The sequence below is a fragment of the Lontra canadensis genome, unplaced genomic scaffold (assembly GCF_010015895.1).
Source record: "Lontra canadensis isolate GAN:19392208 unplaced genomic scaffold, GSC_riverotter_1.0 scaffold131, whole genome shotgun sequence".
Taxonomy (NCBI): domain Eukaryota; kingdom Metazoa; phylum Chordata; class Mammalia; order Carnivora; family Mustelidae; genus Lontra; species Lontra canadensis.
Window position 1 is genome coordinate 3,789,976 of NW_022631125.1, and position 12,486 is coordinate 3,802,461.

The 12,486-nt window shown below is 40.3% G+C and overlaps 1 protein-coding gene across 13 annotated transcripts in view; it reads left to right on the forward strand.

The window, feature by feature from the left end:
- Positions 1-410: 410 nt before the first annotated feature.
- KDM6A (lysine demethylase 6A) overlaps positions 411-12,486 on the forward strand; it is a 207,543-nt gene continuing 195,467 nt past the window's right edge. For 5 of the 13 annotated variants that reach the window (XM_032842458.1, XM_032842460.1, XM_032842459.1 and 2 more), the window contains exons 1-2: positions 416-920; positions 1,136-1,199. In XM_032842458.1, coding sequence (XP_032698349.1) covers positions 760-920; positions 1,136-1,199 — 225 coding nt within the window. In that variant the 5' untranslated portion in view covers positions 416-759. Of the gene's footprint in view, positions 921-1,135; positions 1,200-12,486 lie in introns of all 13 variants that reach the window. The other 8 variants (XM_032842455.1, XM_032842457.1, XM_032842461.1 and 5 more) reach the window with 3 other exon arrangements.

Here is a 12,486-nt window from a genome sequence, read left to right on the forward strand (position 1 = left end):
CTCCCCTCCCCCCCCGCCGCCCCTCCACCCCCCTGCCGCCCCCCCACCCTCCCGCCCCATCCCGCCGCGGCTCCCGAGGTGACACGGCCCGGACCCTCCATTCTCTGCCCCAGTGTATTTAACTAGCACAACCTATCTGCCTGCTGCCTGTTGGTGACAACCCTTTCCCCCCGACAGACGGGCCCAGCAGCCAACCACCGGCCAGAATTGGCCTGCGTCCGGCTCCCCGTCGGTGGCGGCCTCGGTGGGCGGGGTTCGGCAGCTAGCAAGTTAAGTGGAGCCACGGCTGACGTGAGTCAACAAAGGTCACGTGAGGCGAGCGGGCAGCGCCGATTGGCGGCGCTGCCCGGGCGCGGAGGGGGGGTCACGGCGGCGGCGTGGGGTTCGCTGTGTGACACAATTACAACAACTTTGTGCTGGTGCCGGGGAAGTTTGTGTCTCCTACGAATCCCCCCCTTACCCCCCAGTCCCGCGCGCTCCGGCCGTTCCCGCCGTCCCCGCCTGTGGCTGTCCCCCGCCCGCCCCCGCGATGTGACCCTACAGCCGAGCCGCCGCCGCTGCCGACCCGGGGGCTCCGCAGCCCCTGCCGCCGCCGCCTTCACCGCCGCCGCGTTGGGATTTTTCGTCGCTGCCGTCCGCGGCGGAGGAGGAGGCGGCGATAAAGTTGGTGTGCCGGTCCCGAGCGGAGACTGTGGGCGTCGTTGCGGGTCCCGGCCCGGGGGGGTGTCGGCGTTGGAGTTGTGAATTCGCTGCGTTTCCATGAAATCCTGCGGAGTGTCGCTCGCTACCGCCGCCGCTGCCGCCGCCGCTTTCGGTGATGAGGAAAAGAAAATGGCGGCGGGAAAAGCGAGCGGCGAGAGCGAGGAGGCGTCCCCCAGCCTGACAGCCGAGGAGAGGGAGGCGCTCGGCGGACTGGACAGGTACGGGCCGCCGTCACCCGCCCGGTCGGCTCCGGACGGGCTGGCGCCGCTCTCCAGAGAAGCCCGAGCGCGGCTTGCCTCTGGCGGCGGCGGGGCGGGCACCTCGGCTTGGCGCTCTCTGCGGTAGCCGCCGCCGCCGGGGCCTCGGGCTCGGGAAGGGGTGGATCGGTGGCGTTCCCCGAGCTCTAACGAGCCGCGTGTCTCTCTCCCCACAGCCGCCTTTTCGGGTTCGTGAGGTTTCATGAAGATGGCGCCAGGACGAAGGCCCTACTGGGCAAGGTAAGGCAGCCCGCGGGCCGGAGCGCGGACACGGGCTCCCCGGCCGGCGCCTGGCTCGCCCCGGGCCGCGCGGCCCGACCGGCGTTCATTGTGGCCACGAACGATGGCCGAGGGGCTTCCGGAAAACTATTTCCTGCCTTTGCTCTCCCCCACCCTGGGATACCTCGCTTGTACCCTTGCGAAATCGCTCTCTCCTCTTGTAGCTGGAGGAACAGAGGCAGTAACGCTTTGGGGCCGAGCTCAACCGGGTCGACAAAATCGCCTCTCATTTTACGGCTTTTTGGAAGTAGACCGATGATCTCCGAGGTGCCTGTTAAGTGTCAAGGGATCGTAAATGTGTGCCGATTTCCCCAAATTTCTGACTTACTTGCCTCCCGTGGTTTTTATTCTTTTGCTTCAGGCAGGCTGTTAATAATGTCTACGGTTAACCAAACCTTTTGGGCTTTCCTGGGTCCCTGCTCCCAGAAGGGGGAAGTTGCACGTAGTTTAGGGCCTTAAAGAGTTTGCATTGGGCTGTTGACATGCATCTCAACTGCTGGGTGTTTTACCTGAAGTTAGGTGACTTGTTTACTTTTTGGGTCTTTCTGCCATAGAAATTCTGCAGTTATTTTTAAGTGTGCTTTCTTCTTGGAGTCTCGTTTCCTGTGTGTCTGACCGGGGAGGCTAGGGGGGATTCGGGGTGTAGTCTCTGTTTATTTGTGTGGAAAGTTGTTGGCACTGTCATTTAGTTAAGTAATGGCTGCTCCTATCGGCCCAAGATGGCGGGACAGGGTGGGAGGAGAAAGTGAAGGGGGGGGCTTGGGGGGAGGGAGGAGAGGTAAACATGGAAATAAATAGTAGCGATGAATAGGCCTCTCCTTCGGAGTGTGTAGCTCGATGGTGTTTAATGAAAATTGTCCAAGATGATTTGCATATAGAATTCTTGTATCTTTGTCAAGCTTGGAAGCAGCATTCATAAGCCTGGTAAATGCTTATCAACCTGTAGCACATTTAGTTGCCCATCCGTAAGCTTTTGAACAAAGGCTGTGGAGTCTCGATCTGTCAGCATCAGTTTGTCTCTCCTGACCAAAATATGACTGAAATGATATTTGTACGCTTTCTTAATTGGGACCGTGAAACTTGGAGTGTGTGCGATAGGTGTTGCATCCGTTAGACATTTTCTTTTCCAAGCTGAAATCAGTAGCTTTGCGTTTGACACCTAGCCTTATTGTTAGAATTGAGAAGGAAGTTTGAAATGACTAAAGCCTAGGTTTTTATTCTTAAGTTGATTTTTTTTAGTTGTTCTCAGTTTTTGTCTGTAGTTTGGTTTAGAAGAGTTCCTAATTCCTTTTATCTGTAATTAACTTGTTTTTGTTACAAAGTAACTAAGTGTAAGGGGTTTCAATCACAAATAATGACGAGAAAGCTAAACAGAAATAATCCTTTTCAGTAAGCCTAGTGCCTTTGACTGATAGAGAAAACTTGAATTAAACTTTGGCGATGTAGGTATTCATTGGTTTCATTAAAATTATCACTGGAAAAATGAGTAGGGACTAGCTCTGAAATGACTTAAGCTTCAATAATTAAAGCCTTGAAGATTTTTTTCTTAGTACTTAAGATACTAAAAATAATTGACTGCTGTCAGTGTTGTCATTTAAAAAGATTAAATAAAATGTTTAAATATAAGGAGCATCACTTTATTTTGGACTGATTATTACCAGTCTGACTTGGGGTTTGTAAAATGGTTTGCAAAGGTGACACATTTGGAAAAGTTTGGCCGAATCTATTGCTTTTGTTTTACGGTAAAGAGGAAATAAATGGAATCTGAGGTTTCATGTGGATAATGTGTAAAATGCAAGTTGATGAATTCGTGTCTCAGGATGCTTGTATTTAGTAGATTCACAGCGGATGGTGCTTAACATTGGATTTCAGATTGTAATGTTGAACCCTGCAGTTATTATGCGCTATTGTGTTTAAATGTTAAAGAACTCAAGGTTTTCAAATATCTTCTGTGAAAGTATGCATTACTTTCTAGATGTTCGAATACAGTAACATGTTATAAATGAGAAACTTGTGAAGTTTAATTATATTTTGGGGAAGAATTAAGGCTTTATAAAATACTGGATAATCTGATGAATTACTGAGTATTTCGTTGAGGGGAAGAAAAAAAATAATCTTTATTACTTCAGACTTGGTGTTTGTGAGGTCCTACCTATTTAGGTCAAGACTCATTAGCCTTAACATTAAAACATTCTAGAGTATGTACTTGCAACCTCATGCAGTTCTTGTGAGCCTGAACATACCAGTGAAATGTGTAATGTAAAGCTTGACATTATATAGGTTCACACCTTGTGTTCCAATTGGATTCTGAGTAGAATGAATGAGCTGGGGTCCTGCTGCTGGAAGTACTGAATTATTTAGCTTCACCCACGTTTTGAACAGTCCTGGGGAACAACAGACACGTGTGTGTGTGTGTGTGTGTGTGTGTAATGTTGAGCTGTGTTGGTTTCAGAATTTTTACTCTCTGAAAGTCTTAAAAAAACAAGAGTTCTTTTTTTTTTTTTTTTTGTTGGGGTTGGTTCAGGCTACTTACCTGAGGGCAGGTAATGGAATTGAATGACTCCGGGGTTCTTACTGCCAGTCTTCCACCCCCCAACAAATTTGGTCTGCACCTTGTAGAACTGTTTTATTTCTGACAGAAACTTAGCTAATTACTACTTGTTTTCAATCCTGTATGTTTTATTGGATCTTCTTTCAAGTTTTAAAATTCAGATTTTGTGGGTATAAGAAAAAATAACTCTCGACCTAGAAGCTTTGGAAAGTTTTAAACATAAGTGTCTCTTACTTGCCCCTAAACTTGTATGTTCCCTTTCCAGGTGTGACAATACTTTATCCAAACTGCTGATTTCTTTTAGTCTCTGTTTTGTAAGATTCATTTATATTAAATTCCTTAAAGGAATTTCTGTTTGTATGATTGCCATTTGATATATAATGCTTGGGGTTTGGGATTAGAAAAATAAATTAATAATATGGTATATATTTTTGTAGTAATATCTTTAAAAATATCTTTAAAAATTGTAAACACCGAGTGTTGCTTAATCAGAGTTTTTGAATACAGCATGATCTCGACCATTTGCTCTTTGAATTAATGCTGATCATTAATCTTTTGGTAACATAATAATTCAAGATTCTCGCATTTTTAATTACAGTGGAGTTATTGAAAAGTATTAAATAAAACATTTGAACAAATTATGTAGACTTTTTAAGTGCATTTTTGAAAATACTTCGGCTTAATCTTTTTTTCAGTTGGGTAAGGATTTGCATTGAAGCATCATAGCAATATATACATAAATATAGGAAGAATAAATAGTAATAGTATAAGTAAATATAGGAAGAATAAATATAGTAATACTATAAGTCATATTTATAGTAATACAATGCTAAAGGGCTGGGAATCTTACCTGTGTCGGGGCGCTATTGCTAAAGTACATAGTTGTTCATTTTGAAGTATGTTTACATCCATTTTAAGTTTGTCCTGAGTACTTTCATTGGAACTTTTTTTAATAATTCTGTTAATCAGTAAAAGGGTTATGTAGAATACCTAGAAGAACTGATGGGTTGTTTACCATTTGGAAATGTGTGTTCTTTTTTCCCTAGGAAATAATTAGTATTAAAATAGTTGGCATTTAAAATTTTTTCGGTAATGGTAGTTTAAAATCCACTAAGGCATATATATTTTTCTAAATTTGGTTTGCTTACATGTAGATGGTAGGGGAAAATTACTAGGTCAGTTCTAGAGGTACCTTATTTATACTATAGTACTTAGAGATTGATGATTTTTAAAAAAAATTTTTTTTTATTTATTTGACAGAGATCACAAGTAGGCAGAGAGGCAGACAGAGAAAGAGGGGGAAGCAGGCTCCCCGCTGAGCAGAGAGCCCGATGCGGGGCTCGATCCCAGGACCTTGGGATCATGACCTGAGCGGAAGGCAGAGGCTTTAACCCACTGAGCCACCCAGGTGCCCCGAGGTTGATGATGTTTAAAATTATTCTGTATTATGTTCTTTTTGTTGTTGTTGTTTGTTTGTTTATAGGCACTTAAAGGGATATAAGAAGGTTTAGTGTTTGGATTACAAAAGTAACCACAGAATAATGTCATGCTTTGTGTTTGAAAATTAAGTTTTTAATTTCATGTGTTTATAAAAAGTATTTTCTTGTTTGGAAAGTTGTCTTGTAAGTAATGATCGTCATTGTTTACCTGGAGAAGGTCTCATGCCATTACTACATATTTCCTAAAATTTTGCTACATCGCTGGTAATAAAAGCTATAGAAAGATTACAGAAATGTTCGCATATCTGTGCACAAATTAGAACTGCAGGAAAATACAAGCAGGTATTCAAGGTTTGGCCTTTTTCACTGGATGGCTCTTTCTGTGGAGTCAATTACAAGTTGAAATGACTAGGGAACATTTGACTGCCACCTCTAGATATTTTAGGTTAAGAAAAACTGCCTGAGATACAGGTTTTTGTGACTTAGGTGGTAAAGTGGAGTGACGGGCCACTTGTTTTAAAGTGAAGCTTCAGTGCTTGGCTAACTATGGAGTAAAAAAATCTTACTCTGACTTGATTATGTAACATCTAGTTTTTATTTGTATAGTGCCAGTATTCTTTTGCAGATTTGAAAGGGTTTTTGTTAAGTTTATTTTTACTTTGAAACTCAATGTGATCCTTTGAGCTTTTTGAAACTGATGTTAATGACTGATAATACTGTGCATTATTAATATTATTTTTGAAATGTGGTATCCAGAGAGCTAATTTATGTTACAAAAACATCACCAGACTGTCTAAGAATTGAAATGATGATTAGGTTATTTAGGGCCCACATGTATTTATTTGTAGACTAGTTAATTAATGGAATTTATTTAATGAAGGCAAAATTGATAGTTTTATGTACTCTAAGTGAAGCTTTACATGTAATTGTATCAGTTTTCCGTATTGTTAACAGTACATTAGAGCAGCAAACATTGACTACATTAAATGCAAGCCTTCTATGCAGGGAATATGAAGATAATATAGATATCCCTTGCCTGCACTGAAAACTTAAGCTCCTTAAGAGGAGTGAGATAAGTATGAGAATGATATAGCATAGGAATGTCAGTGCCAGAAGAATAGTGTAAAGTGTCCTGAAAGTTTATGATAAGGGTCAGTTTAACAAGTTAGAATGGCTGTTTGTCTTTTTGGCTAACCATAGAAACATTGATTAGCAAGCAGACACAAAGGCAGTCACTGGAACCTGCTCGGGAAGCTTGTGAAGTCCCAGGTCTTTGTCTTTTTAGGTAGTCTAACAAGAACCTTGCTGGAAATGTGCATTGGAGGCACATGTAGCGATATCCCAGAATTACCTAGTCCCAGTGGAACACAGGGCTGAATGGGACTCATAGAGTTAAACTTACACTGTATAGAGTATTAGGATCCTGGGTTTGTGGATTCTTAGACCCTGTTTGTACAAAGGTGGAGGTGCCTTTACAGTATTTCTAGCCAAGTCACATTAACTTGACCATCATTCATTTCAACAGTGAAAACTTGGTGTCTAAAACCCCTTGTCCTACCTGACACATTCCAGGGCTGACTGAAGTAAAGACAGGAGAAACATTGCCTTTGCAGAGTCCTGTCCTGGCTCATGTCCTCCTCAGGTCTCTCACTGTTAGATTTAACTATTCTTGGACTGTGTATTCCTGATTTGGGAGTTTAAAAAGTTAACTAACAGCTTTTGGATTTTAGGTTATTAGAGTTAACTGATAGTTGCTAGTTTAAGATTAACTAAAGCATCTGAGACCCACCATATTCTGATGTATTTTATTTTTTTAAAATATTTAATGAGAATTTCTATTATGTAACATATTTTCTGTCAGACACTTGAAACTAAATTATTTAATTAAATTTTTACAATACACTTGCGAGTTTAATGGGTTTATTTACATTTGTGAGATATTGCAGAATGGTGTCTGGGCTGGTTTAATTTACAGACAGCCTTTTCCATGTTTTCAGGTATGTTTCAACAAATTACACACTTTGAACACTGGACCCCAGAAAAGAAAAACAAAAGACTCTGTTAGCTCTTCATGCCTGAGCACTTTTATGGACTGGACCTTTTTTCCTCTGGATGGGTGGTGCTGGAGGTGGGCAGGCATTGATGGCTTCTGCAAAACAGTACTTGCTTTCTTGGATTTTCAGTTACTATTTTCAGTTAGTTTACTGTTGGTACAGTTGTAAAATCGAGTTTCAGAGTTTTACCCTAGGTTGGGCCTCAGTAGAATGGATACTAGGATGAGGATTATTTCTTAATTGTGTTTCTTGGACATGGTGTTTCTTGATTTGGGTATTAGCAAGGAATCTTGTAATTTTGTGTAGGAAAACGTGATTTAAGATCAGATTTTAGCTTTTAGTAGATGTTGAAAGGATAATCTGCTGTGTGTTCTCTTCCCTCTCTGATCTCATTTTATAGTAATACTTACCTTTGTATGGATTCTTAGAATCCTTGAATGAGTGTTCATGGGTCAGTTTAAGAAGTTCTCTGACCAAGTTTTGGAAGGATACCCAGTAAGTAAATAAAGGTCATCTTGGAGTACAAAATAACTCTAGGGTAAGGAGGAGAGGAGAATTTAAACTTTACACTTCAGAGATTTCTGTACTGGTATGGTTTTTTTTTTTTTTAGACATGTTTTACTTTACAAATAATACAGTAAGCACCCTGATAGTGAGTACACCGGAATTATATTTTGGTTGATTAAAAATGGATTTTATTCTACTGTGTGTGTTGAGATAACTGTACAGGCCTTGTCAAGTTGTGATACTTTTGAACTTGGTGGTCCTTAAGTGAGAATGGGGTGAGTGAAGTAGAGATGTGCCTATTAGGTCTTATTTCTTTGCCTTTTAGGTGGCTTTGTGATTTTTCACTATGCAGTCTTCATTTTTTTTTTTTTTAAGATTTTATTATTGATAGAGAGAGTGCACACACAACGCAGGGAGAGGCAGAGGGAGAGAGAGAATCTCAGATTCCATAGGTGCTGAGAGTGGAGCCAGGTGCCCCCCCACCCCAATCTCATGACCCTGAGATCATGACCTGAGCTGAAATGAAGAGACAGATAGATACTTAACCGATTGAGCTACCCAGCCCACCCCTGGAATCTTCATTTTGATCTTTAGCATCTGTTTCTTTGATGAACTTTCCTTTTGGGCCCCTTATTGCCCAGGTTGACCTTTGGGATCTAATTAAGAGCTTGGGAGTGATGCCTTATTTAGACAGTTTCAGGGTTCCCAGGCAATTTGTGGGCTGTTTGCCGCAGAGTTTTATTTTCTTTCTTTTTTTTTTAATCCATTTTTTCTTTTATTCTATCTTTTCTCTACTTTTTTACATTGCTAAAACTGTTGTCATTCTGTTAATGTATTCTGATTTTTTTTGTAGTTTAGGTTTGTGGAAGTATTTTGTGTTAGAATATATAAAAGATGCTGCTGCTAAGTTTATTCTCAGGAAGAAGGTTGGACTTTGTTATAGTTACGAGATTTATATGAGGTCATCTGATACATTTTAATTTACAATAGTGGAAGAAACCCTTTTAGATAAAGGGTTGTTTTCAGGCTATGGATCTGTTGCATTATGTTCATTAGATCCTTTTCTTCTTTAAAAAAGTTTGTTGGGGAAAATTTCCAATATTTTCAAAAGCAAAGAAAACCAACCAGCCATCACTGATCATTACCCATTTCAGCTATTTTCAACTCATGACCAGTTTTGTTTCATCTGTATTTTGCCCCTCACCCCCATTATTTTGAAAGACATCTCAGGCATTAGTCTTACCATTTAATCCATAGATATATCAGTTTGTCTCTGAAACATAGCCATAGTGCCCTTATTACACATAAAAATAACTTTTTTTTTTTTTTTTGGTAAAGATTTTATTTATTTACTTGACAGAGAGTGGTAGAGCACAAGTGGGGGGAGCAGAGGGAGAGGGAGAAGCAGCAGGCTCCTTGCTGAGCAGGGAGCCAGGTGTGGAGCTCTACCTAGGACCCTGGGATCATAACCTGAGCTGAAGGCAGATGCTTAATTGACTGAGCCACCCAGGTGCCCACAGAAATAACTTCTTAATAGTAAATATTTTTGGGGCCTTGATTTTTTGACGTATGGAAGAATTAGTTCTTTGGAAAACTAGAAGAAAACAGATAATTAGCTGAAATATATATGAGTTTGTATTTTAATATTGTGGAAGGATTCTGTAATAGAATCTAACATAATATGGGGCAAAAGAGATAATTTTGCCTAAGAACTTTATGACTCTTAGTTCATTGAGTCTGGGTCATTTATACATTTAGGGGAAATTTGTATTTAAGATACAGTAGTTAAAATGTTTTACATTTTTGAATTTCAAATATCAGAATGAGAACTAGAAAAGCTTTGGTTTTGCTTGGTTGATTTTGAAATGTTTGCTCACCTGCTGTGGGTGAAGCACTGCGCAAAGTCTTTGGGCAACAGTAAGACCTGGCCTCTGCCCTTATAGTCTTTGGAGAAAAATGTATAGACTGAGTGATCATATGTTGTAGTAAGTATAATAATAAAGTTGTGTATGCAAAGTACTATGAGCTCTCAAATGACAGAGCCAATAAAACAATTAAAATTTTTGATTATGGGTAGTTTAAATTATCCACACAGTTTCCAGCATTTTGGAACATTTAATTTTGACTGGAGAAGTACATAGGTGAGGGAAACTCCACGAAGATGTAACATTTCATCTTGGTTATCGAACCTGAGTAGAGGTTTAGCAAGAGGAAGGAAAGGGCAGACAGTTGGAGGTAAATGAAGTTAAATGGTGTTTGAGGAATTGTGAATAGTCTAGTGTGAGTAGAGGGTGTCATGGTGGAGTTAGGAGAAGGTAACTGAGCACATAAAGGCTCACATCACTATAGGCCATAGGAGGCCATAGGATGTTTTGGGACATCATTGAATTCATCTCTCATTCAGGGGGAATTGACATGACCAGAGTAGATTTTATGGGACTGTTATTGGCTACAGTAAGAAGGATAAAGTGGAGGGTAAAGGATCCTACTTGTGAAGTATTGGTGGTTAGATAGCAACATAATGGATTTTAGAGTAGAATTCTGCTTCTGCCACTTACTAGATGTGTGATCCTTTGACAAATTATTTCATCTTTCAGAGGCTCAGCTTTCTCATCTGTAAAATGGAAGTGGTAATAGATTTCTGGCATGCTGTTGCAATTTGTGTTAGGGAAGAAAGTGCTTGGCATTGGTCCTAGCATGGAAGGTGCTCAGTACAAGAAACAAGTTATTACCTTCTTGGGAAAGACAGTTGAGTTTAAACTAAGGCTATAGTTCAGGAGTGAGGGTAGAGATAGAGGCAGATTGGGGAATCTCTGGAAAAGAATCCTAGCATCTCACTCTGGTTTGCTTTCTTTGTTTAACCACATCTTCGTCTCCGAGACTCTGTTCTAGACTTTCTTTACTCACTCTGCCCCCAACTTACACATACACTTGACTGCCATTTGATTACTTTAGTTGGGCATCTTGAAGGCACCTTAAACTGAACATATGCAAACTGAATTTATCATTGTCTTTGATGATTCTTATCTTAATAAATGGCACTTAATCATTATTTTTTCCAGAAACCACTTAGAAAGTCCTAGTAGTCTGCCCATCTTATCATTTCTCCATCTTAAATTTCATGTCTGTTTCTCTCCATTCTCACTGTCATTATTCTGATTGAAGATATGATCCTATCTTTGACTTTGGAAATAGCTTCATACAGTTTTTTTTTTTTTTTTGAATATGTATACTTCTACAGAGTACAAAATTGAAAAGTTACATGAAGGGTGTTAACAGTAAAAAGAAAATCTCCCTCCCACACCATCTCCCATTTATTTCATGGCAGGCAGCCACTGATAAAAGGTATATTGGGTAACTTCTTATATCAACACATACAAAAGCATATTCTGCTGTATTTTTCTCCCCCACACAAATGAGGTCATACTGTATACAAGTTATTAAAATACTTTGTTAATTTTACTGTTTGCTATATGAAAATGTTAATAGTTTCTAATGAGTTGCCTTGGGTTTGACAGTTCTCTCAAATAGTGAGATGTTAGTGAGGGGATTGATTTGGGTTATTTTTAAGTTCTTTTGATTTTGAGGTTCTATTACTCCTTTTATACGTGATACTGAGAATAGAAATTCTTCAACACGCGACGGTCTTAGTTGGAAGTATGTTCATGTGTGTTTTCTTAAGATAGCAGTTGCTTGATTTTATATTCTGTGAACTGTCAGTTGGAATAATTGGTAAATTTTGCCTTCGTATTTTGGTTTTATTATTGACTGATTATCAGGCTCTGTGATTACTAACTTAATTCACTGTCCGAATGTTTATAGAAGTAGCTGTAGTTTATATTACTTTATAATCATGTATTTGCAGGAGTCATTCATTTCCTTGGTTTATTTATTTTTTTTTTTAAAGATTTTATTTATTTGTTTGACAGACAGAGATCACAAGTAGACAGAGAGGCAGGCAGAGAGAGAGAGGGAAGCAGGCTCCCTGCTGAGCAGAGAGCCCGATGTGGGACTCGATCCCAGGACCCTGAGATCATGACCCGAGCCAAAGGCAGCGGCTTAACCCACTAAGCCACCCAGGCGCCCCCGGTTTATTCTTGTTTTTATTATAGGAAAGGAAAAATTGGTAAACTTGCATTCTTGATTAGTTGAAAACTGTACAGGGCTTAGTGTGTTAACTTATTTCATGGCAAAATATATTTTCATTTTTCAGTGCTTGTGTTAGAGCTATATAACAGTAGTACTTTATTTCTTGGGAGCCATTAAACCTTTTAGGGTCAGTGTATCTGCATACGTTTTGTATATGATTTCAGGGAGTGTATGGATCCCTTTGAAGCCCAACTGTGGACTCCCATTATTTTCAGTTAGTGTAGTTCACTTATTCTTGAGTAGAGGGGTAGATTTGTTAATGATGGGAGTATGTTGGGGAGAAAGGAAAGCCTTAGAACCACTGGGTTGGTTAGGCTTAGATGGCATGGATTTTTACCACACAGTCTGTGGTATTCTATGACCACTTCACATATTCTTTCAAATTCTTCTCTGGTTATTGTAAGAGTACTAGGTGAAGAGAATGTGAACTGATCGCTAGAGAACTTACTGCTCTAACTGGAAAAAGAGCTGTACGCACATGTCCTTCTAACATAGTAAGTAGGCTTTAGTGTTGTTTCTTTAGTCTGGGTGTTCAAAATGCTGGTTTG